We start from the raw sequence: 26,033 nt of genomic DNA on the forward strand, positions 1-26,033 counted from the left end.
CAAAGTATGATTCCAAGTATTTAAATGAGGCTTTGTGTTTAAAAAGCTCTGTGGTGGGGGAGGGTGATAAATGTGTCAGACTTAATTAAATGCCTCAAAAATCGCAAATACTTCAGAAGATCCTAAGAATGAAATGCAGAATAGAGGCATTCCATCCATCGCAGGGCCTTGTTTGGAGAACTCTCGAATTTTGGTACTTAGTAATGCTGGCTAAGGTCGATTGAATGCTTACTGTGCGACGAGCACTGTGCTAAATACTCTCCACGGGTTATTCAGTCTGCATGCAGCCCTCGGAGATGAGGTCAGCACCTGTCGTCATCACCCCATTTTGCAGATTAGGCTGAGTGAGGCCAAGGGTTTGTCCAAAGCCACACAGTGCAACGAGTGAGACATAAACCCAGGAATTCTGGCTTCGCAGCCCATGTTGGTCTCCACGGCACTCCGTGGTATCCATAAATCTTTCTTATGTTATTAATAGTCCTCTCTCCTAAGAGACCTCTGAGGCTTTGCTGCCCTGGAAGCGTGGCAGTGTCTGTGATGGTCAGGTACTGGCCTGCTGTCCCGTCTGGTAATGGCAGGATCTGGCGACATGCTTCCTGTTGTGTGACTGCCTGGTGAGATGGGTGGACAGGAGAATGGTCAGCGTGGGGGAAAGGGAGACAGTGTTCTCTGCGAGTGTAATGAACAAAAGTTCCCTCAGACTCCCAGGATCCTGAATTGATTAAGATTCCATACGAGAAAAGATTCCATGGGAGGTTCTGTTTGGAAAAAGTCCAGCCATTGTTAGTATAACAGTGAGAACCGCTTGCATGGCATGGATGTAACCTGGCAGCCAAGGAGAGCGGACTGGACTGTGCATGCGTGAACAGTGACGATTTCACTGTACTGGTCAGTAGGGTTGGTAGATGCCATGGAGTGAGATGTGTACTGTGTGGCCGTCACATTCAAAATAACTAAACAGGTAGAGCAACGACTCTGCGTCAAATTTTGCACGAAGCTTGAACATTCCCCTATGGAAACTAGTCAGATAATTCAGCAGGCCGCAGCTATGGGCAACTGGTGATGGGCAGCTTCATCACAACAACATTCCCATTCATCCATCACGTCTCGTGCAGAGTTTTTATGTGAAACATTAAATCACCCAGGTGACTCAGTCCCCCTACAGCCCAGATTGGGTGCCTTGCCACTTCTGGCTTTTCCCAAAACTAAGATCACCTTTGAAAGGGAAGAGATTTCAGATTGTCGATGGGATTCTTCAACAGCTGATGGTGACTGGGAGAACTATGTGAGGTCCCGAGGTGCCTACCTGGAAGGGCACTGAGGTGTCATTTTCCTATGTACAGTGTTTCTTGTGTTTTGTGTCTTCTTCAATAAATGTCTCCATTTTTCATAGTATATGGCTGGATGCTTTGTGGACAGAGCTATATCAAGGTCCTGTGTCTGACATTTTGAGTTACAAAAAAGGCAGGATTGAGAAGCCCCTTGAGAAGGGGCTGGGCCCCCGGTGGCCATGGGACTTGCCTGGCGCTAAGGAGAGTATTAAGGACAAGCCCCAGGACGTAAGGCCTGCTGGATGGGGGTGATGTTAGCAAAGGGGGTGGGGGTGGGGAAGGCCAGCATCCTTTCTGCTTATCCTCTTTATTTCTTGTTTTTCCTCTCCAGTGTTCGGAGCGGTGCTGTAGGTGTGCATGTACACTCACATGTGGGTGTATAGCCAACTGGGGGGAATTCCTATCTTCAGAGAGAAAAACTTCCTTCAGCGAACCTTCACTGAGTGTCTGCCCCATGCCAGGCACGCTGATCCGTCCCCAGGAGACCCCTGGGAACATGGTCCTGACTGGAATGTCATCTCTAGCCAGGCGGCTTTGCCCTGAGGAGACGAGTCCTGGGCTGTAAAGCGCTTTGATCTTGTCGAGGGAACGCCCCTGAAGAGTTCTGTGTGTCTTTTGGTTGTTGATCGTCATTATTGTTTTTTAAGCTAAAAGCTTAGGCAAGAATACTTCAATCCTTACTGCAATCTTCAGTTGAGTCAAATCATGTACATTCTTGAATCTTCTGTCGTAATCATCCGAGCCATGGCCCTGCCCAGCATTTTAGTTCTGCTGCCAAAAAAAAAAAAAAAAAAAGAAAGAAAGAAAGAAAGAAAGAAAACTGTTCCGCAGAGGCCCTGCTCGGGTGTGCAGGGACACAGAACAAAATATGCTGCTTCTGTCCACATCCTTGGCCGAGCTACCCATTTCTCTGTAGCCGGCAGGATTTCCTGGGGAAGCTGTCCTGTGGAGGGTGGACCAGCGTTAAGCAGGATGTGATGAGATGCAGCCCCCTCTGCCCTCTGGGAGCTGCACTGAGATCAGGCCTGGATGTGCTCTGGGCGCATGTTTTCTAGTGTGAGTTTCAAGGCCCGTTCTCCTGCTCCAGGTTGGGAGGTTGGGTGGGAATCGGTGGGTTTCTGCCCCCTTGCACCTGGCTCCTGGTTCTCGTTTCATGCTCTCTCAGGCAGTACTAGTACTGGGGTAAAGAGCATGGAAGGCGGGCACCCCTTGAAGACCCCGAGAGCACCTGTGTCAGCATCTCTGAGCCCAGGCGTTTCCTGCAGGGCCACGGCTGGTCACCCAAGGGCTGCTGGGTCAGCGGTGAGCCAGCTTCAGGAAGAGATTATAGATCAATCAGATGATGTCCTAATTTGTTTGGCTTGGCCAAGCACAAGACGTACGTTTCCTCTTACGTGGCTGAATGAATTATTTAACTGTGCACCTATGCAGCTCGAGAGAACTAACATTCACTTTTATTTAAAAATATAATTGGAAGTGGGAAGCTACTTTCCATGGAAGACCTCAGCAGATGGCTATATAATTTAAGTAAGCGGCAGGGTTAGCTAAGGTGTATTATATACCCAGCTGATGTAAGCCTGTATTTCTGAGGTGATAAAGATAAGTTTTGGAGTAGACAGGAATGGATTTGATGCCTGGGTCTGCTTTTTATTAGCCATGTGACAGTGGGCATGTCTTTCATCTCCCTGAATATTAATGTCCTCACTGGTATTGTACAATTAGTAAAACCTGCATTAAGTCTAGTATGTTTTCAGTGAAACAACATGAGAATACTTGACATGTAATACAGGTGTGTGGATGCTCACTAAATGTTAATTTCTCCCTCAACCCCTCATCTTTTCAGCCTCCCCAACACACACCCATACACCCGTTTCTAGTTTTACATTATTTTACAAACTTAATCAAATGGAACGAAAGCCAGTCTTTTTAAAGGTACCCATATCATGTAAGAAGCTGCATGTTGTTTCTTAGTCTGGAGGATAAGAATTTGTTCAATCGTTGAGTTTTTATTAAAGGCCTACATGTGCTGCCCTGTGGGCACTGCAAAGAGTTACAGGATGCATTACATTGTAAAAAGACACATGCACTGGTCTGGCAGAGCTGATATGTTTTGGGGAGAATATCTGGATGTGCACATGTGAGACAACTAGGAATAAACTCATGCAATTTATTGATGGGCAATTGCATCATCATTAGGGGAGTGCAGAGCATATGAGGGACCTGTTCTTAGCTACATCTCCCTGCTACAAAAGAGGAAAGAGCATTTTGGAAGCTGGATTTATCCAGCTGCTACAAAAGAAGCTACAAAATTGCTACAAAAGAAGCCATTTTGGAAGTATGGCTTCTGCATACTGGTTTGGTTTTTTGTTTTTTGTCTGTAATGTATCTGCTTCACACTTTGAAACTGTTTCTACCTGGACAAATATTTCATTATGATAACAAATAAAATTTTTTAAGCTAGACAATCTAGGTTTGGTCATGATATTCCGTAACATTGTAAGTGGCAGTGGCGGTTGTTACAGATAAGAGTAATTACTGAGTTCTGGGTGCCACATGCTGTTTGGAGCCCGCTTCTTGCAGATTATCTCAATTATTCAGCAGGATAGGCCTGGGGGCAGACACCTCTCTCTGAGACACAAGGAAACTTAATAACTTGCTTTTTAGAGGTTAGAGCCTGAGTTCTTAAACATTGTACCATACTGGTTCTTCTTTTTCCTTGACAAAGAAAGGGAAAGAAACCCAAATGAAACCAAGAGAAACCTCCACAAGAATTCGTTAATAACAAATAACAGTTTTCTATTTTGCAGATGGAAGATGGAGGTGAGGAAGGGCGTGTAAGGATAGATCAAATGATCGCAAATGTCCCCTTGTAGACAAAGTATTCTGTGATCTTTTAAGTTTATCTGGATATTTTTTTATATTTTATTTATTTATTTTTAGAGAGAGGGGAAGGGAGGGAGAAAGGGAGAGAAACATCAATGTGCAAGAGAAACATCGATGGGTTGCCTCTCACAAGCCCCCAACCAGGGACCTGGCCTGGAACCCAGATATGTACCCTGACTGGGAATTGAACTTTGAGTTCACAGGACAACTCCCAACCCACTGAGCCACACCAGTCAGGGCTATCTGGACATCTTTTATTAACGAATTGTAGTTTATGGACCAAATCCTATGCAATTCTTAGAAACAAGTAGATGATTAACCGTGATCGGGTGTTGAAAGATAGTCGACAAGAAGAGCATTGCCAAGTGCCTCATGCCTTGGTTACGTCCCTCAGTGTTGCTGTCCGAATACCTGCCTCAGGGAACTGTATTCTTCAGGAATGGCTAATTCTCGTCTTCCATTTTTAATACCTTTGAGTGATTTTGTTGCCACAGATGGGGTGGGAGAGATGAGCCGAATGTCACCGGGATCATGTTTAGGAAAAAAATGAAGTTAAAATTAAATGACAGCTTTTTAGACACTTCCCTAATTATGCCCATGGAAAATTAAATAGGCTTTTCTGCATTTTTTTTGTCTGGAAGCCGTGTACTTCTGTGGCCACACTTGTCTGTAGAGAGATGGGGACAAGACCTGATCTCAGCCTAGGCACAGGGCCAGACACCGTGTGGGTTCATGGTGCTGGCAGAGTAAGGAAAGGCGAATGGGGGCGGAGCCTTCCACTCCCCATGCTTCCCAGCACACCTGCCCTCTGGGGTCCAGGGGTACCTGCTGGTGGACAACTGCTACCTCTGATGGCCCTTTGAGAATCTTTATTTCCTGTGTGCATGGCCTGGTTTGCCTTTGGAGGTCAGGTCTTATTCTGGATTATTCATGAACAGAGCCCATTTTCCCCACTAGTAACTGTCCACAGAACCTTCTCTCTCTAAATGTAATACAAAAAGAAATTGTTTGCAGTTATCAGACTAGATCATTTGGGACCCTGGACATGCAGACTGTCTTGAAATAGTCTGCACCCATTTTTACAAAATGGAATACTGCAAACACTTCTTTTCTGATTATGTGAAAATGTTTAAATTGCAAATTACATAATTGCAGATTACATAAGGAAGCACGTCGCCTCACCATGAATTCAGAAACACTGTCATGTAAAGACCTGTTTCCACTGCCATGTGTTTTCCCTTTCAAAGTTGCAGACTAAGATTCTTTATAAAGGCTCGTCTAGGTAGGGAAGTAATTTCCCTTTGGGTAGTGGCTCTTTTGCAATATTATGCTTACTACATTGGGCTTTCTCACATTTATAAAACTAATAAACTACGTAAACATAAAAGCGCTAAGTGTTAAAACTGACACCTCTTAGGAGTTTGCTTTTAATAAGCTTATGTAATTAACACCTTGAACTATATATTCCATTTGTTTCTTTTGAAATCATACAGAGAACAGGATGATACACATACAAAAGGCACCAGCATAGTTAATATTGGCTTTTTAAATTATGATGAAGTCATAGGTGTTTTAGAAGTTAAAACTTGCCAGTTACTTTCAAGTCTGAGGAGTAGATCTGTTACTTACAGGAAAATAAATTAAAACATAAGCAGTGCGTAAATAGTTCTTACTACTATTTCTCTTCCAAACGGCCAGGGCGTAGTGCCTGGCACAATGCTTGTTGATCGATGATTTTATTTCATTCATTTAATCATTCATTCATTCATTCTTTTACAAGTTTATATTGAGAGTCTTCTAGGCACTGTCCTAAGCACCCAGACATGATCAAAACCTAGAAAAATCTCTGCCCTTACTATGGACCTTATATTTTAGTTGGAGAAGGGAGACAAAGACACAAGTAATGTGCAAACTAGTTTAAATGGTAACGCGTGGTAAGGAGAGAGATAAGGCAGAGAATGGGGTTAGAGGTTGTGCAGGAGAGGGAGGGCGTAATTTTAGAGAGGGTGTCTTTTGAGACGAGAGTATTTAACCTCTGCAGGAGATGCGCCTGATAATGCGGGGCGAGGGGTACAGGCAGGGGAGGAGCAAGTTCAAGGCTGGGCCAGGCTGGTGGGTTTGGAGTGTGTGTGTGTGCGTGGGGGTGGTGCGCAGATGGGATGGGCCTTTCAGGCCGTGCGGGTCCGTGGCCTTTACTCTGAGTGCGAGGGCGGACTGAGGGAGGCTCTGAGCGGAGCGCAGGACTTGACAGGTTCTCACAGGCTCTCTGACTGCTGTGTCAGGAGGGTGCACTGGAGGCAGCTGGGTATTTGATTTTCTAGCATAAAACAGCTGTCGGATTGCCACGCTTTGCAAATAAAAAAACAGGACCCGTTCTGACAGAATCAACATTTAAAGAAAAAAAAAAAACAAAACACTAGATGAGAGGCTTGATAGTACATTTAATTGTCTTTGTAGGCTCTCTCCCCACCATGCAGCAATTAAAATAAAAATTTGTCCTATTCACATCACAGAGAAAAAAGTGAAATTGCCCTTTTTAATAGAGCAATTGAGAAACATAAATAAAGTGTAGGTAGGTGGGAGACATGTTTTAACTCGTTTATTTCCTTTGATGAGATTGTTTCCTCATAAATCTAAGAGCCTGGGTAGGAAGAAGGGGACTATGTCCAAGCAAATGCTGACCTGTAAACTGTTAAAATAAACAAGATTTGGGTGATGAGTAGATTTAAAAAATGTTAATTCTTCGGATGCAGTGAATTGCTTCTTCAAAAAAGTATACTTTAGATAATTGAAACATCAGATGTTGCGAAAAAGCCAGTGGTGATATTAGTGAATTCTCAGCTCCTCAGCAAATTGGAAAAATGAATATTTTTATTCATGTGTGATAATTGGCTGGTAGAATGATGTGGATCCTTCTCATTTTGTTGTTGTTCTCTTAGGCATAAGATGACACTATAACCCCATATAGAATGTGGCACAAAGCAGATAATCTTCACTCTCAACTTCCAAGATGTTTTTAATCTATGAATGAGAACAGAACTATGTGCTTAGGGTCCTCTTGCAGAACACTTTCACAATATATTCTTGGCAAACGCGAAAGTCTTTTATGATGAAAATTGAGATCGTCTTGAGGGGAAATGATGTAGTTAGGAAAGAACTTTTCTTCCCAAAGAATTGAAATAAAAGTATGGCCGTCATGTCATAGGTCATATTTTATATGGTTGTATGCATAGGTGGGCAGATATGTGGGTAGAGAAACAGGTGACACGTTTGTGCCTGGAACACGAAGACTAACTTTGTGGGGATGACATTCTCTAGAATTTCCTCATTCCGACGTTATGGACAGGAATGTGGTCCAGCGTGAAGGCAACAGGTGTTCTCTGTTTACCGCACACTCACAAGTGGGCCTCTGGTCCCCACATGCAGCCCTTAGTGCGCTGATTGCTATTGTGGGAATGACCGAGGGTCCCAGGAGGTCAGAAGAGCAAAAGTCAGAAGCTCAGTCATTTGCAGGGGCGGGGAGGCGGTATACGAGGGCTCAATGGTAATGGGAAAAAATACAACAAAAAAATTGGAAAAAAGAAGCTACCCGTATTTTGCCATGTATAATGTGCTCCTGTGTATAATGCGCACCCACGTTTTTGGCCCAACTTTCAGGAAAAAAAAATCTTTCATTTTGATTTTTAAAATTCCATTATTATTTATTTATATTTAGATACTTGTTTTTTATATTATAAAGGAACTTTACCATTTAGTTTTGAACATACAAAAGTCATTATTGCTTGCTAGAGTTACACTTTTAGAGCATAAGCATAAATATAAGAATTAAAAACATAAATGTGGAAGTAGTACTACCTATGTATAATGCATGTCCTCACTTTTCCCTTAAAGATTTGGGCAAAAAAGTACGCATTATACATGGCAAAATACACTAAGTCACAGAATGTGCTTGAGGAGGGTTAGGTGTGCAACAAAGTGATGTTTTTGAATCACGCGGAGTTTTTCCAGGGCAGTCGGTGAACTGGTTTCTCCCTGACTTTGGAAAGAAACTACCCAATTGGTGTCACATGAATGAAAGGCCCTAAACAGTCAGTGTCCGGTAAATAGGGGACAAACAGGTTTCCCTTCAGCTCATCACTGCACATTCCAGGAAAGAGAATATGCATGGTTCTGTGGCCACAGCATCGTTCTGGGATTTGCTCTTACAACACGCAAACCCGTGGCATCTGGAGCGGCTTCCTCCTGGTCTCCGGATGGCAGCCGAGTGTGGATGATCCAGCCAGGTAGCCCACAGTGCAGTCAGTGCCTTTCTTTATGTCTGCCTTTGTTTCAAAACACTTCCTTGCTTTTTCTGTCTGGATGTGAGAAGAACGTGAGACTTTAGTGACCTTAAGTCCATTGTACCAAGGAACTTTCCCTTTAATTTTCGTGGTCCAAGAAACTTACATTGGATCCTAGCAAGATCTGTGACCCTCGACATGTTAAGAATTATCAGCAGTAAGTGGAAACAATTAAAAATCAGTAAGTACTATCTGTGAAGAAACCCCGAACCTGGTTCCCCTCTCCTCTCCCTCCCCCCGCCCTGCCTGCCACACCTCCGCGCTGACCCTGTGGCCACCCCGGGTAGCTTTTCCTCTTGAAACAGGTTCGGCTGACTCCTGACTCAGAGGCATTCCATGTGTTGGCTCTTCTGCTTGGAAACGTTCCTCACCTTCTCGCCCAGTTCTTCATTTGTCATTTCTAATGATGTGTTTTGTGTTTGAATGCCTCACTCATTGGTCTGAATTACTGATGTAAGGTTGGTGGAGACAGGGAACAAGACCGTAAAAGCTCACCATTATATGTGAACATGCCAGCTTATTGGACAGGTTGTCGTTGCATAGTAACTGGGTAGATGTTACGGCGCCTCAGGAAGGGCAGAGATCAGCTCTCCTGACTTCCGTTTTTTCCTTCATGCATTTCACCATCCTTCATTTATGCGTTGATAGCCAGCTCGCAGGTAATAGCTCAGTGTCAGGTGTTTCATGATGGTGTTAGGTGCTGAGCTCGCAAAAGTGAGTAAGACCCAGCTCCAACTTTCAAGGACTTTAAAGTTCTCCGGGGACAACAACTATGTGAATAAGTAAAGTCACTTTTTAAAAATGTCGTAAAATAGAAAATTTCAAATACTGCAAAAGTAAGGAGGAATGTTTTCAAGAACTCCCACATCCCAGCACTACAGTTTACCAATCACGGTCAGTCCTCCCTCTCTACCTGCACCCACTCTGCTGCCCCCCTCCCCCCGTGTGACCTTGAAGCAAGGGGAAGACATCAGGTCATTCGTTTGTATGGGGAATGGAGGACTTAGAGTGATGTAGTGGGAAGATTAGGTGCCCCACAGAGTCCGTTGCGAAGGATGGGCTGGTGTCTGTGGGTCAGTAGGGTTGAGACAAGGGTATTCCAGGCAAAAGATACAGCACAGGAGAGTGAGGACGCTGTAGCGCTTGCTGCATGTAATAGCTCGAGTTCTCCACAAGTACAAAACTGGAGAGATGGAGCCATGGTAGAGAGTGTAGAAAGGCTAACAGTTAAGATGAAAAGGCTCTTGTATTGCAGGCAACAGACCGACTTTGTTAAATCATCACTGGGAGACATTTATAGTTTTCAAGATTTATATTTTGGAAGTTACAGGGGGCGTGGGGTAGAGAGCGGGTTGGAAATGACATGGGATTGGAGAAAGGGGGAATAGGTGGGGAGCTTTGTTAGTGGCTTGAGACACTGCTAGGAGTATGATGGACAGTGTTCGGAGACCCTAAAGACGTTGAGAAATACTAGAGAAGAAATGTTGTAACACAGACTTATTAATGACACATTATAATAAGTCAGACTTGCTGACCTCTTACTTTGGGGGAGAGCAAATGACTCCTGAGAGTCTGGCATGATGGAGAGTGGTTGATGTAATCTCTGGAATACTGGAGTCCAGAGTAAAAGTTTGGTGGGGATGGGGAGTTCAGACTGAACGTCTGGGAGGAGCAGGCACCGGCATTTGTGTGTAGCTAAGGAGGTACAGAAAGAGTTTTGAGAATTATCGAAGTGCAGGTTCTGGGCATCCAACTTTTCCAGTATTGGGCCATGTGAACAGCATCCTCAGGTTTGTATGTCATGTGCATTTTCTTTGATAACACTGTTTAAGTATTACCTGCCCGTTCTTAAGGCAACATCACCAAAAAAGCGTTTAATCAGCACTGGTTCTGTAACAGTGAGTAGTGATAAGCATGGTGCCTGTTGTCAGTTTTGATCACAACATCAGGAATCTGCACTTAGCACTCAGGGGTGGTCCGAGGAAATCAGCTGGAGTCCTTCCACTCTGCCTCCACATATAGTCACTCTGCCTGATTCTGCTCAAATTGTGGTAGAGTATAATTTCCATAAGACACAGTACACTCAGATGGTACAAGTTTTACCACCATAACCAGGAATTTTAGGATATTTCTGAGATTAATATATTATTTCCAAATGCCTTAAGAATATTGTGGATCACTTTTTCCCCAATCAGATCTTTATTGGTCGAATTTTGAGAATGTCCATACACGCATGATTATGTGCCAATGGCAGTCAGAGAAAGTGCAATGTGTGATTCATTCTCATCAAAATCGCTGAATCTGGTCTGAAGTTGTGACTTCATTCCCACCCAGCGAGCTCACTCTGCTGTTCCTTCCAAATCTGTGATTCTGTTAAGCTCAGGACATTTTAGAAACGAGAAATGATTTCAGACTAAAATTGCAATCTGCTAAATCCACATGTCCATTTTGAGTGTGAATTTGGACTTGAACTTTTTAGAACAGATTGTCAGTGTTCCAGCCTTTACCCTGGATTTTCAAGTTCTGAGGGTTCCTGTGAAGTGTTCTTTGGAGGCATTGATAGCCCAGCAAATTGGATCTTTCAGAGCCTTTACTTCCAAAAAGACCTTATACTAAGCACACAGTTTAGAAAGTCCCTTCCACAAGTTTCTATGACTTAACCCTATGACCACATTAAAATAAACTACAGACCATACTTCTTTTTTCTGCCCAGTAGTAATAAGTGTTCATATTTCTTGATTTTATATTGTATACTTAGCACCTAGCACAGTATTTGGAATGTCATAGGTGTATGTATTATTTTAATTAATGTAATGCTCCATTTGGTGTTGATGATTGAAGAGCATAATTTTGTAGCCTCCGTCACTTTCTTCATCGTACCTGCCAACCAGTGGGATGTGAGACAGGCCAGCCTGCACTCTCCGCACGCGGACCTCATTTTCATTCCATTTATTGTAGCAACGCCTCTCCAGGGCAGTGTACTGAGTGTGTTCCTATTTAGACCAAGCTTTTCCAATTCCTTCCATCTTGATAATAACATTTTTGATTAAAAGAGCTCTCAAGCTTTTCATATCCTAGGGTCACGTAGGCTGCACTGGGCCTGAGGGAGGAAGATGAGAAGGAAAAAAATGCTTCTGCTGTGACTTTAAATCCGTGCAAACACTGATGGTGTTTTCCCAAGAGAACAGAGAGCACAGGAAGAGGAAGATGCAGGGAGCGCCTTGGGGGGTGGCACCTGCGTTTAGGGGTGACTGTGGACAGGGGTGGTGAGAGTTCCAAGGAGACCATGGGCAGGGGACTTTAGATTAGACTCCAAGGTGGGAGGACCCCAGAGTGCAGCCTGGGGGGCAGACTCTGCCTTCGACTATTGCACTTTTCACGGGTTTGCTGGAAGATATATTTTCCATTAGGTGATCATGTATAGTCGTACACGTGCATGACTGGAACAGATATTATAGGAAATAGTACAGTCTTAGTCAAACCGACTGCATATGATGGTTTGCCTAAGATTTTCTGACTTTACAATGGTGCAAAAGTGATACACGTTCAGAGAAACTGCTTAGATTACAATATTGCTATGTTCAATATTGTATGTTCATACAATATTGCTATGTTCAAGGCATGAATACTTTTCACAACACTTGTAAGAATATTTTGATAAACGGTATCTCTCAGATACAATTTACTATCGGATATCACACACCCTTACAGTTTGTGTCAGTTTGTGTCAGAACCAAACGGACAACTTAAATACTAATGGCTTAACATTAGTCATGTACAAACGTGCAGCTAGTCATGACCTTGAACCTATGCACCCAACATATATATATAGCAGTGTAAGAAAAGAGTTTGCATCTCTTAGATTAGCCATGACCTCCGCATGGTTAACATTTCATATGATACTGGCTTGGCTTGGTGATGATGAACTCCTTCAGCTTTTTCTTGTCTGGGAAGCTCTTTATCTGTCCTTCCATTATAAATGATAGCTTTGCTGGGTAGAGTGATCTAGGTTGTAGCTCCTTGCCTTTCATCACTTTGAATATTTCTTGCCAATCCCTTCTAGCCTGCAAAGTTTCTTTTAAGAAATCAGCTGGTAGTCTTTTCAGGGCTCCCATGTAGGAAACTAACTCCTCTCTTGCTGCTTTTAAGAGTCTCTCTTTGTCTCTAACTTTTGGCATTTTAATTATGACGTGTCTTGGTATGGACCTCGCTTTCATCTTGTTTGGGACTCTCTGCGCTCCCAGTTTGTATGTCATTTTCCTTCACCAAGTTAAGGAAGTTTTCCTTCATTGTTTTTTCAGATAGGTTTCCAATTTCCTGCTCTCTTTTCCTTCCGGCACCCCCATGATGTGACTGTTCATATGTTTGAAATCGTCCCAGAAGCTCCTTACCCTATCCATTTTGTTTAGGGTTGTTTTTTTTTTTCCTTTCTGGAGTTTTGTTTTGTTCTTTCATTTGGATCATGTTTCTTTTTCTCCTCATTTTAGCAGCCTTTGTGTGTTTGTCTTTATTTAGTAGGTGGAGCTGCTACATCTCCCTGGCTTGGTAGAGTGGCTTAATATAGTAGGTGTCCTATAAGGCCCAGTGGCACAGCCTCCTATATCACCCAAGCTGGGTACTCACGGTGCACCCACCATGTGGGCTGTATATACCTTCCTGTTATAGTTGAGCCTTGATGCTTTTGGCACATCCAAGGTCACCCTCTACCTGTGTTCCATTCAGAGTCACACAGCGTAAGCTACGAAGTTCTCTACAGATGGCTGCTACTTGTGCTGGGCTTGGAGGTACTCAGGCGAGGCCCAGCTGTGAACCAAGACCAGTGGCTGCTAGTTCCCAGCCTGGGGCTATTTAGCAAGAGTTATGGGGCTAGCTGAAGCCAGACCCAGCTTGTTTGAGAGAATTTAGGAAAACCTGAAGCTTGGGCCAAGGCAAGCCATTCCTATGGAAAAGCCACTGTCAACAGCTTGGGTGTGTCTGAAAGCTGGGTGAGGCAGGGCTACAGGAATCACCCAGGGTGGGACAAACAGTGTGAGCCAGGTTGATGGAGTCTCAGATATGGAGCCTGCCTGCCAATTCTGTAGCTCTGTTGGGGGAGGGCACAGAAAAGGAACAGTGGCATTTGCCCAGTACTTCTCTTTGGGAGAAAACTGCCCCCCAGTTCTCTCTCTGATGCTGGACACTTCAGTTCCTCCCCATATATCTCTGATGCCTTTCAATCTGCTGCACGCCCCCACCCGCCATCCCCCTGGAGCTCAGAGGGAGTGAGGCTGAGTAAGTCTGACCAGGCCTTTTAAGAAGAACTGCCAGGGGGTCCAGCAGTTTCTGTCTTCCAGAGCCTCAGTTCCCACTGGTTTGTACAGCCAGAAGTTACAGGATACTTCCTGTCATCTTCCTGGCACTGGAGCCCTGGGCTGGGGGGCATGGGGTGGGGTTGTGACCCTTTGCTCCTGAGATATCACTCCTGATTTTTATCTACCATATGAGGGTGTGAGACCAGCCTGTTTCATATCTTCACCTCTCTTACCAGTCTTGATGTAGTTTCTTCTGTAATTCCATAGTTGTAAGACTTCCATTCAGCTTGATTTCTGATGGTTCTGAATGATGGTTATTCTATAGTTCAGCTGTAATTTTGATGTAGTTGTATGAGGAGATGAGATGTGTTTGCCTACTCCGCCATCTTGACCAGAAATACTCAATACATTTTTGGCTTAATATTTTAAACTTACAATGGGTTTATTGAAATGTAACCCTATGGTAAGGAGAGGAACATCTGTACCCTTTCTTTTTGGGATATATACCACCACCAATTTCTGTTCCGGTCATGCTATTCAGTGCTCTGCGATGTTGCTTAAATAAATGCTGTTCTTAAATGTCTAAATTAGGACTCTGGTGGCTTAGTCCTGTGTCAACCTAGAAGCCAGAAATGAATCAGCAGCAGCCATATATTTTAGACTCTGAGGGTTGTTGGAGAGTCCTAAGCACTGTGGCGGCTCCTGCATGGTGCCACTGATCTGCTAGCTTACCTTGCGAGCGTGAGGCAGTGTCCAGACCTGCAGTAAGCCCAGGTCCTGCCAGCTCGCCTTCATCTTCCGGGGAGTCCTGAGCCACTGTGTGTGCAAGTGTATCGGGAGGAGCCCATGCGTCTCTTCTAGGTCACTTATACCATCAAGGTAGGAGCTGATGAGAAACAGATGTGGATTCCAGTTGTCCTCATGGTCCCAGTGTTCTCAGGGCCTCTATTTTGTTCTCACTTTTTTACATCCAGTTTCCGTTACAACTACCAATCAGCCTGGCCAGCCTGCAATGACTTTAGACTCAATACTAGAGAGAGAGGCGCAGCTTTTACAGACTGTTCCGCCAACTGCTTATTACCCATAGCAGTGGTGCTGCTCTGACTTGACCTTGACCCATAGAATCCTAATGGGTTATGCTCTGCAGGATGAATATCATGGCAGTTGCTTGTGTATTTGAGAATACAAAAAAGAAGTAGACCTTTTTAGTTATACTTGTCTTTTATTTAAAATGCCAATGTTTGTGTGTATTTTCAAATAATTGTATTTGTCGTAAATAGACATAGTTTTTATATTAATAAATGCTTATACTTGTAAGTAGATATAATATATTCATAAATAATTGTACTATATTAAGAAGAGTCCCTACTCCAATTTGCCCAGACCTTTGAAGACTACTGCCTGAGAGAGTGCTGGGGAGGAGGGAGAGGCCAGTGTTACCTGCTGTGAGACCCTGCCTTCATCAGCAATGGATTTCAGTTAACTGGGGACCACGGATGCATGACAGTGGGGGCCATGGGCACCAAGGTCCCATTTGCCAAGGCGATCATTCGACATGGGCTTGGGCAGGTTCTGGGTGTTTCTGGAGATGGGGGAGTGGATGGCATGACTCTGGCTGCCCTCCAGCCCCCTGCCAGGCGGGTGTGCGCTCAGAGCTCTCCCTCACCATTACGTGACCTAACATGTCCCTTTAGAATATGTTTTTGGTTGTTATGTGTCAGAACCTTTTTTTCTGAGACAAACGGTGTTCCAGCTCAAGCCATCTGCAGAAATGCTGGGAGTGTTATGAAAAATATTTGAGGTCAGTTATTATGGATTCAGTGAATTTCTTCAGAATGATAGGGCAAGTGTTTATCGCCTCAAAATCTTTAAAGAAGCTAAGAAAGAATGAAAACATACTGTGAAGTCAGTCAAGAAGTCAGTTAGGTTTCATTGTCTTGTATATAGTGATTTCTTTTAATGGATTTAGCTTGTAGAGGACTTGAATACTTATATGTCTTTATCCCTGTCCAGAACAACACTAAGCAATGTAAAGATCACATAAAATTTATATTACATCACATATAGCCTATATGTACTTCTTATTATGGACAGAAAAGGTAGAGACGTACTAAATAAGTAAGCCAAGAGTCTGTTCCCCTTCTTCCTCTCAACTTTGGGCACTCAGAGCAACACATTGAATTTTCCCTAGAGGCTGTTTGTATATATACTTAAAATAGCCGGCCCTCAAGTTTATTTGCATTTGTTTGCATATAATTTGCATACAGCTGTACAGATTATGTTGTGTCTCCTGGTGTCTTCAGAGATTATTTTTGTCTTTTTCCCCCCTTAAGTCTGTGAAGATACTCTAAACCAAAGATGACATCTGGGAAAAGAAGGAACAAAAGTAGCAAAAGTAATGGCACAAACGTTTCTGTTTTCAGAGCTTTTCGTTTTCACCTTTAACAGAGACAGAACTACACTGGAATACAAATATCAGAAATACTGTTAAATCAGTTGTTGAGAGTGTTTCTTTCCTCCTTAGTTGTAACAACAAGGCCTTCCCCCCTCACTACCAGTCTGAATTGTTTGGTACAATACCCCTCATCTCTATTTTTATGCTGGTGAGTAAAAGATGGGTGTTTGGTATAAACATGCACTATGGCCTCGTGGGAAGGTTGCGCAGGTTTGTCTTCCATTGAGCTGACACTGGTAGTGGGACCGTAGATTTAAATCAAGTCTGTACCAGTGAACTGGATGGCCGCATGGAAGGATGCTGTGACCTGGTTCTGTGATAAGAAAAAGGAAGAGAACTTGAATTTGCATCTTTCTCTTTCTCTTAAATACAGGGATGGAAAAGTTCTTGTAAAATAATAACGTGACACAAAATTTCACAATTTACTTTCAAAAAGTTATTTTGAGGAAACAAAGTTTTCCTCAAAAAGTTATTTTGAGGAAATGAAGTTTTCCCATGTTCCTAAACTTGATCTTAACATTGCTTCAGCCTCTAATGCATGAGAACCAAAGAAGAAGTGAAACAAATTAGGCAAGTAGTAAACTCTAGAGCAGAAAATTTGAAAGAAAAAGAAAAGGTTAAAAAGGAGTTTGTTTCAATATTTTCATAATTGTATTTATTATAATACATTACAGATGGTTTCAAGTTACTATAGTTAGAAGTTTATTTTGTAACATCAGCGCCTCCAGACATTAGCATTGTAGGGTGTTGGGTCAGACATGAGCTTCACAATCCAAAAAGAAAGACGTATACTAGGTGTGGTGCTAGGAAATACAACTGCATTATTTAAATTCCCTACAGACTAATGTTGCAAACATTCTTCATAGAAGTAAATATTTTTACTGGGTAGGCCTGTACTATCTCAAGTGAGAACTCGCTGGGGCAGAAATGATGCGGAGGTTGTCAGGTAGAGCGTGGGCGGGAAGGGCCCCTTTCGATGGCAGACAAGACCTACTTTTTAAAAACATACTTCTGAAAGTTCTTTTTCCTTTATTGGCATTTAAATCGCCAAGACTGATGTAAGTGCTAATTATTGGGACTTAGTACACATCTGGAAAGCAGTCTGGGAAAACACAGAGGCAGCTGAGCCACCCTGTTGTAAACTGTTTGCTGAGCACCAAGTGTGGAGTGAATATTGCAGCGTAAGGCAGGGTGTAAGACATTCGCGGTCTTTGGCCTGAGTTAGCTGAGCAACTGCTTTCTTCCTCATGAGCAATGGATACATTTATGAGGCCCCCAAATTACTAGGAAGTCTCCAGTGATTAGGAGTGAGGGCTGGGCAATTAAACTTTCCCTAGTAGGAAACGAAGCTTGTCTAACAGCTTGGAAACTTTGGAACTGAAGTGAACAGTTGGTTTTGAAGGTGTTGCTAGGATATATGAGAGAAGAGGGGAAAAGGTAAAAAGGAAGTTGAACAAAGCTATATAAAGAATTGTTTCAAATTTTTTTGGAGTGACCTTGATTTAGCTGAGAATGGATGGTGATAAGTTGTACAGTTGGCAGAAAAGCTGGTTATTTTTGTGAGAAGCAGGAATTCAAGATTAGAGTGCCATGGCTTGGACATTACCACTCTTAGTGCCTCTGTAAATGATAGATGGATAGATAGATAGATAGATAGATAGATAGATAGATGTTAATTTCCATTAAGAACAGATATAACACATCTAACAAGTTCACTCAGGCACTCAGGTATGAGAAGGTGTGGATTTCATATTTAGTCAAAGGTGGCAAGTAGGTTTCATTGCCTGGTTGGGTGAAGACTGAAGTTTCTGGATGAGGATTGCATTGTGTTCTCAAGACCAAGACCACTGTAGAGAGTCCAGGATCTTCCAAGGGCCCTAGTTGTTGTCGGGAGTAGCAGGAGCAGGGCAAAAACTCATAAAAATGGGTTTTCAGATGAAGTTGTTGAACGACCTGTCTCCTCCACCTTCTGACACGCACACTGCAGAGGGAGCTCCTTGGTCTTTCTCAGTCTGGGGGAGTGAGCTGAGCAAACGTGAGGTTCTGGGAGAGAACAGGAGGGATGGTGAGGGCTTTGTTCCTTCAAAGTATAAGCAGACAGCGCAGGCTGAACAGAAGACAGATGCCCAGGCCAATGACAGCCCTGTTCCCTGTGTCCCAGGAGCCATCCAGGTGCTTCCTCTCTGGTGAAGGCGGCTGTGGACTTGCGCACCTCCCTCCGTGGGCGCTTGGCTCTCATAGTCCAGGCTGATGGTTGCTACCGATGCTTCCGTGGGAGCATCTCAGATGCTACCCCTCTTTTCTAAAGATGCATCCAGTACTCTCTCCTGCTGTTGGGGCTGAGGCGCACGGGGTTGGAGAGGACTTCCTCTGCAGGGAAAGCTGCCACCTTGGGGGCTGCTTGGTCCCCCCAATCTACAGACCTCAGCTCCTTCCTCAACCCAGCTGGGTTGGGGGAGGGAGGTGAAGGGCCCTGAAAGCCGGGCTGGCAAGCGTGAGGCTTATTTTGTAGGATGGATGGTGGGGGTGGCTGGGATGATTCTCGGGAGAGAGAGACCCACTCGGATCTCTGTTTAGCAGTCACTTTGGCCAGTTCCATGCAGGTGAGGTAAAGTGGGGCAGGAGACAGGCAAGCTTGCGGGGAGGTTGTAGATGTTCGTGCAGTGGCCCGTGTGGCATGTGCTGCTGAGTTGAGGCGAGTCAGGGCAAACCTTAGGATCATGATTGGATTGATCATGCTATGTTTCAGCAACCAGCACTTAAGAGACTCTAGCCCGGCTTCCTCCTCCCCAGGAGTGACTCTTTGCTGGCATTTTCCTTTATTGAAGACAGTAAAGCAAAGACCGGTCGGCTCAGCGCAGATTCCGTCCTGACCAATGTTATTTCTTCATTGACTCGCCAGTAAACACCTGAAGAGCAGGGGCGGCTCCCACCTCCTCTGCACTGTCGTCCAACCTGTGGCTCAGACACTTAGGGAGTGACTTTGCCCAGACGCGCTTTCTGATGCCTCACTGGTCACATAAGAGCCCTTTTCACCCCTAGCCCTACTCTGGGGACTTGGAGGCAATCTCCACAAACATAGGACATTTTACTGGTGGGAAAGGAAGAATATTTTCTAAGAAATCATTGCTTTCTGTTTCCACTTCTCCACTTGGTTCTGTAAAATCAGTGAATGTGGAAGTGGGGATAATGGCTCGTCCTGACCAGCACGAAGGCGCTAAGAGAACCCCAAACTCCCAAACCCTGACGGTGTCTTCAGTGAATTTTTCTGCGTGAGACCCATTTTGCTGTGTGTGCTGTGCTGTTGTTAGTTATGCGAGGAGACAGGCCAGAGGTGTGTAAAATAGAAAGCATGTGTGCACCTTTCGGGTTGTCTGAAGGTTGGATTTCCTTGGTTGTCTTGGTAGAGTCATTTACTCATACCAAAGAAAGGACGTGTTGGGAGGCGACAAGGGGCAGGGCAGACCTTTCTCTGAATGAGGGAAGGAAGGAATGAATGACCAGAAGAAATGGCCTAACTTACAAATGGATGCACGTCAGCCTGTGTGTGTGTGTTCAGACACGTATTTAGGAGTCGGCTCTCCTGAAGGAAGACTCTAGTCTGAAACATCTGCAGTGAATATGATTAGCTAAGTACATTCTATGCACTGGGTATGTAGCAGGCAGACTCTGGGGAGCTGAGTTCTACGTATTTTATGTGACTTCATTACTCTTTATCGTGATAGAGGCGCCGTTCCTGTCCCACTGTTGCCAGAGGCTAGGAACGTGCCTAAGGTCGCCCACCCCGAAGTGGCTGTGAACCCGGGAGCGTGGGCTCCGGAGCAGCTTCCAGGCGCTTTCCTCACTGAAGAGCCTCATGTACTTAGAAGAATTTGTAATGGGTACTTCTGCGTCTGTGCTTAGAATGACTACTTTTCTGAGGGTCTTGTGGGAGGGGCTGCTTCAGGTACCTCTCAGATGCAGCGTTCCCTGTTGGTTCCTGAATTCTCAGGTTCCAGTCAGAATTTCTGGGAGTGGTGTCCTGGAGTCCGGATTCCACAAAAGCTTCCCAGGAGGTTCTGATGCAGCCCTGGCCCGACTGGACTCTAGGGGAGCCTTGAACTGACACAGCGCCTTGGCTGAAGGGGCTTCCCTGGGGCTTCCCTGCCCTCCTGGGGCCGTCACTCAGCTTCTTTGCGCCACTGTTTGTCCATCTGTACAGTAAGGAAATAGGGCTGTCCTGAGTGTCAGGAGATGTCACGCGTGAAGCTTCACCGGGTACACGTTCACCGCTTAATACATGTCAGCTATTTACTGTAAACAATGAGCAGAGGGGGAGAACACGATGTGAGGTGTTTGCAAGTGGACTGACCGCCTTTGTTCTTTCCCTGTTTCTTCCTCCCACCCTCCTCACCCTCAGGACGGCTCCCTGGGCAACATTGATGACCTGGCGCAGCAATATGCAGATTATTACAATACCTATTTCTCCGACGTGTGCGAGAGGATGGAGGAGCTGCGGAAACGGCGGGTTTCGCAGGACCTGGATGTGGTGAGTGTGTGGCACTGGGCTGTGCCGCTGCCCGGCTGGTGGCTCCTGGCCCTGCTCTGGGTCCAGCTCCCCCTCTGTGGGCCTCCTCATGGTCTTCTCTCTGCTCGGAGCATCTAACTGCAGGCCACTGAGCTAGTTTGGGGTAAAAACTTCAGATCCCTTTCACCCAGTTCGGCAGACATCAGACTGAATGAATATTGGCTGGGGCAATAGGATGAAAACTTTGTATTCATTGAAAGACTGGATTTTCTTTTTCTTTAACTTCAGGGAAAAAGATGTTTTTATTGCTGGCCACTATATGCAGTACTGTCTTTTTCTTGACTTTTTAAGCCCAAAGGATGTGTAGGTTAGTTCTTCTCTCCTTTCTCTTCCTCCCTCTGTTCCTTCCTCTCTCCTTTTCCCTCCTCTTCTTCTTTTCCTCCTTATTCTAGAAACAAAATAAGATTTAAAGAAACAAGAGACCACCCTAATCTCCCACCTAGCCATAACCACCTTGGTGTTATACAGCAGATCTCTGCTCAGTGGTTTTCTGGGCATTTTAATATCAGCAATATAACTCTTGCTTTTTCCTTAACATTTTATTATAGTTCTTTCACGTCATTAAGACCTCTTTGTAAGCACCATTTTTCATGACAACATTCTCCTCTCTCACTCAGGTGTATTGAAATCCATTTGGCTTGTTTGTAAGGATTTTTACGTATGTGAATAGTGGAGCATTTGAATTTTGCATCTGATAAATAGTAACTGAATAGTTTAGGGGGTCTCTGGATAATCTATATGTGTGCTAGTATTTTCATGTTGTGCATTTATTATAAAGCATCTTACTGAAACTTACACATTACTAATTGAAATCTGCTCCATATATCACACTTGAGTTCATTTGGTTCTGTGCTTTGCACATTGTGTTGTTCTACTGTGGTCACCTTAAGACCATCTCCTTTTTGACCATTTTTTAAATATATCGGGGGACCTTGTAGATCTGTTTTAAAATAGATCTTTGAAATGTGAATCTTTTTTAAATAAAAGTTTGAAAACTGCTGATTCAATTGAATCCTTTAAAAAAATTCTTTTTCTGTCAATCTACTTAGGGTAGGAATGAAAAAACAGTAAGTAACTAGGAATGGGTAATTCTTTTATTAATAATTCATCTTATGTCGTAAAGGACCTATTAAAGGGACCCAGCAAGTGGTTTAGGTTCTGCTGCTGTATATTCTATCAGTAGATGTGGTCCACTTCCACCTGAGTAGGACGTTAGCCTTCTTATACACTTATATTTCTTTTCTTAACTTAGGTCAGGAGTAATATTATATCATGACTGTCAAATAATTATTGATTCTCTTAGATTTTTGCTCACTGACTCAGCAGTGTGCGGGGGTGGGAGTTAGTATAATAGAGTCAATTGAAGCTTGAGAAGCACCAGTTGGGGGCCGCTGGGAGCCTGACACCATGGTCCAGGCAGACACGTGGGTGTCTTTGTTGCCAAGGCCTCTTTTTTATAACTCTGTCTCCTGGCTTGTGAGAAGCGTGGGGTTATTTTATTTCTTTCCGTTATGTGGCAAAAAGGCTCCTCTGCTTCGTTAAAATTAATTAGGCTCTCCTGATGGTGGCAGAGTTAACGAAAAAAGACTTTCCTTTTGGCAAGATTGCTGCAGAACCAGTTAAATATTGCACTGGCTTCTCGAATGTTACAAGTTTGACTTCGTGTGATAGTCTGGTAGCCTGCTTTGTGGCCTCCTTGGACATTTCACCGTGCAAGGAAATGTTTGCCACAAATTGCTAGGTAATCCTTGATACCACACTCAACTGCTCTCCCCAGAATTCTAGCTGGTTAAGAATTAGGGTTGCCATCATCATCCCGTGGTGTTTGGGAGCCTCAGAAGGCCGCTTCTAGGTAGGAAAGGAAGGCTGCCTGGCATGAGGATAAGTAACTTCTTCCCATTTAGACAGATGGGCCTAATTTGGTGTGCTCTGTTCCAGAGCTGCAAAGAGCAGTCTGGGGAGGAAAAACACCGCATGAGCTTAATTAGTTCTCATCAAAGGTGCTAGAATATGGTAACATGGTGGTGGGTAAAATTGATGCGAGCTAATTCGAGCCAGGCTGGAAACTCTGTTCATCCTGTAAACAGTGGTTAGTGGGGAAATAAGATCCCCAATCGATACATTCAGGTTCTTTTTCTATGAAATTGAGGCAGTTGCAGTGGTAAAGGGAAGGTCTCTAACTGGAAAAGGCCAGGTGGGTGCCCTGTGTTTCACACGTCATTCACATGACCCGGGGGCTAGATGAGACGGTTTTAAGGTCATCGGTTTTAAGGTCATCGAACACAACACTGGCAACACTGGCAACACTGGCGACTTGCGTAAAGTTGTTCCCCATCCACCCCCGGCCCCAGGGCAGTGATCTCACCACAGATTGAGTCCTGATAGGAACTAAATTTTCCGAAAAAGCTGTAGCTTTCAGCCCATAAGGCTTTTCTTTGATTGCCTCAGATAATCTCTGTATTTCTTGACTTTGAACCTTGCCTTTGGAAAAGTAGACAAACTTCTTCCCTCTTTGGGTGTTAGAGTAGCTTCAGGTCTGGGGACCTACAGCTTAATTCCTTTCTGTGCACATAAGCAGCCCCATCAAGGCTGAACGTGAGAGTTCTCGGAGAAGAAATAGTCCACCAAAAGCACTAAGAGCAAACAACATTAGGAGCCTAAAACATCTTACAGGGAAAAAAGTAGCATGAAGTTTGTTTTATCTGCTGTATAAAAAGTCGTTTCGAGGCAGCGTCGAGTACAGAGAGTTTGGGGTGGTGGGTTAAATTGGTTTTAAGACTTTGTTTTTTTAGAGATCAAAAGACTATTCTGTAGACAAAATAGATACTCAAATATTTGTGTTTTGGCTTTTAAAAAATCCAAAAATGCATTGTCCTTAAGAGCTAATTACATGTCAACTAGAGAACAAACCAACCAAAATGACAGCCTGCCCACAGAGATACTTGACTTAACCCTGAAAAATTAAAGGTTTTGATAATTATGTTAGTGATTAACGTTCTGGACTGGATAGCCAGCTACTTTTCCAGTACCTCGGCACCCGGCTCCCGACTGGAATCAAACACTTAACTTGATAAAGGGTTTTTGGGGCTGGTTAGTTTAGATGAAGGCAACAGAGCACAGATGGGTGAAAATTCAACAGTATAAACAGGAATTATGATTTAAATTGAGAACTATGGTGAGAGTTTTTATTTAGTACCAAATGGGCCCTAAAGGAACGGTGTGTTTGGACCGCAGCCTTGGCCTCTGCTGGGGATTAGGTCATTAGTGCTTGTGAACAGCAGGGAAGTTGCCCATATTTCCACATATTTGGCGCATGCCTGAGCTTCGTGTGTGTTTCTGGCTGGGAGAAGCTGCATTTGGAAATGACAGCAGCTTTTCAAGTCCATAATGGGCCCATCTCTAGTGATGCTAAGTCTGACATCTGTCAAAGGGACACCATGGCCAGGAAAGGGACACACACAAGGTGGCCTCTTACTGCTGGCCGTATCTGCGTCCTCAGCATCTTTGAGCTTGACTCTGCCCAGGTTTACGTGATTGTTGGTACGGCGCGGCCCTCACGGAGGGGTCCCACTCGGAGCAGGACCCTGTTTACCACGTCAGCCGAAGCCTGTCGTGGACTCCGTATCAGACCTCTCTCACATCTGTGTGCGTGGGCGCCGGGAAACGGGAGTCCAGGCGGAGACCGACCCAGGTCTCTAAGGACCGGGAATGTAAATGAAAATATTGCCTAGCATCACTGTGAGATGTGGCACCAGCGCCACCCTGGCGCAAGCTGGAATCCTAGCCTCTGAGCCTATGGTAGTGGTCCATGGTGTGGGTGGGAGCCACTGCCGGGGAGTGGCTGGGTGTCCAACAGACTCGTGCTCAAATCCTGGCTGTTTTACTCTCTGGCAAGTTGTGTGACCTTCCTAAGCCTCAATTTCCCCATGTATCAGTGGGGCTAAAAATATCTCAAAGCAGTTACGAGGATTAATGAGGAAACTGTTATAAAGTACCTGGTATATCATCGTATGTGATCTATAAACTGTTCATTTCTTTTTTCCTTCCCTTTTGTTTCTAGTTCAAAAACTCCAAGGGGGTCTGTTATCAATTTGTTAATATTGATAAATATCAATGAGCAGATATTAATGATATCAACTAGTGAATATCAAGTAATCTTAATTTGTTAATGTAATTTTGTTAAATTTATTAATATTAATTTGTTGATATTGATTTATATTAATTAGCTGGTATTAGCTTGTTAGTAATATCCGTTAATATTTATTCACATGAGTGCAAAGCTATTTTTAGCTTTTATCTTAGAAAATTTCAAACATCTATAAAGGGCAACATATACCAAGCTTCCTGTGCTTCTTACCCAGCATTCTGTCATTCTCATTTCATTTTTACCCCTCAGGCCCACTTGATTATTTTTTTAAAACTTGCTCTTTTGTGAGTCAAAATTTGCATATTGAAATGCACAAGCCTTGGCTTACATGACTGTGGCAAGGGCACACACCCATACCGCCCGTACCCCAGTACAGTGCAGAACATAGCTGTCGCCCAGCAGTTCCCTCATGTCCCTTTGAGGGCATGATTTGAGTCCTGGTTTGAGGGCAGAGATTTTTTTTGGTCTCTTTCGGTCACGTCTGTATTCCAGCGTAGAGAACAATGCATGATACACTCTAGGTGCTCCATAAGTATGAATTCGTGTATCTCAAATTCATTTATGCATGTAATTATTTAAGAATATTTAATGACTGTTGAGCCTGTATCTGACACTTTGCCCTTCCAGAAACACAGATGAAGATGTATTCTCTGTTCCCAAAGAGGTCACAATTTAGGGTAACCTCTATTCAATGCTGTGCAGGAATACAGAAGAGAACCCCTAACCCAGTTTAGGAAAATCAGAGAAGGCTTCCTGAAGGAGGTGATACCCAGGCCCACTTATAAGATTAACTTGGTAGGGGGCAGGGTGAGGTCCATGCAGAATAATTTAAGGCAGAAGTCACAGTTTGTGAAAAAGGTCAAAAATTGAGAGAGAAAATCTCGCTTTTATTGCCTATGGACAGATTTACTGTGGCTGGAATCTAAGGTACAAACGATGTGCTGAAAAAAGTTACATGCTGTTCTTTCACAGGCCTTTTGATTATTAATTTAAAAAAAAAAAGAAGATGTTTTGGCTCA

At 44.0% G+C, this 26,033-nt stretch overlaps 1 protein-coding gene across 2 annotated transcripts in view; it reads left to right on the plus strand.

Annotated features, from left to right (window-relative positions):
- The window catches only part of SASH1 (SAM and SH3 domain containing 1), a 209,595-nt gene that overhangs the window by 64,476 nt on the left and 119,086 nt on the right, over positions 1 to 26,033 (plus strand). For both annotated transcript variants that reach the window (XM_054570086.1, XM_054570085.1), the window contains exon 2: positions 20,700 to 20,828. In XM_054570086.1, coding sequence (XP_054426061.1) covers positions 20,784 to 20,828 — 45 coding nt within the window. In that variant the 5' untranslated portion in view covers positions 20,700 to 20,783. The remainder of the gene's footprint in view (positions 1 to 20,699; positions 20,829 to 26,033) is intronic.

Source organism: Pteronotus mesoamericanus, unplaced genomic scaffold (assembly GCF_021234165.1).
Source record: "Pteronotus mesoamericanus isolate MK-2021 breed Mesoamerican mustached bat unplaced genomic scaffold, CSHL_Meso_final contig_20, whole genome shotgun sequence".
Lineage (NCBI taxonomy): Eukaryota > Metazoa > Chordata > Mammalia > Chiroptera > Mormoopidae > Pteronotus > Pteronotus mesoamericanus.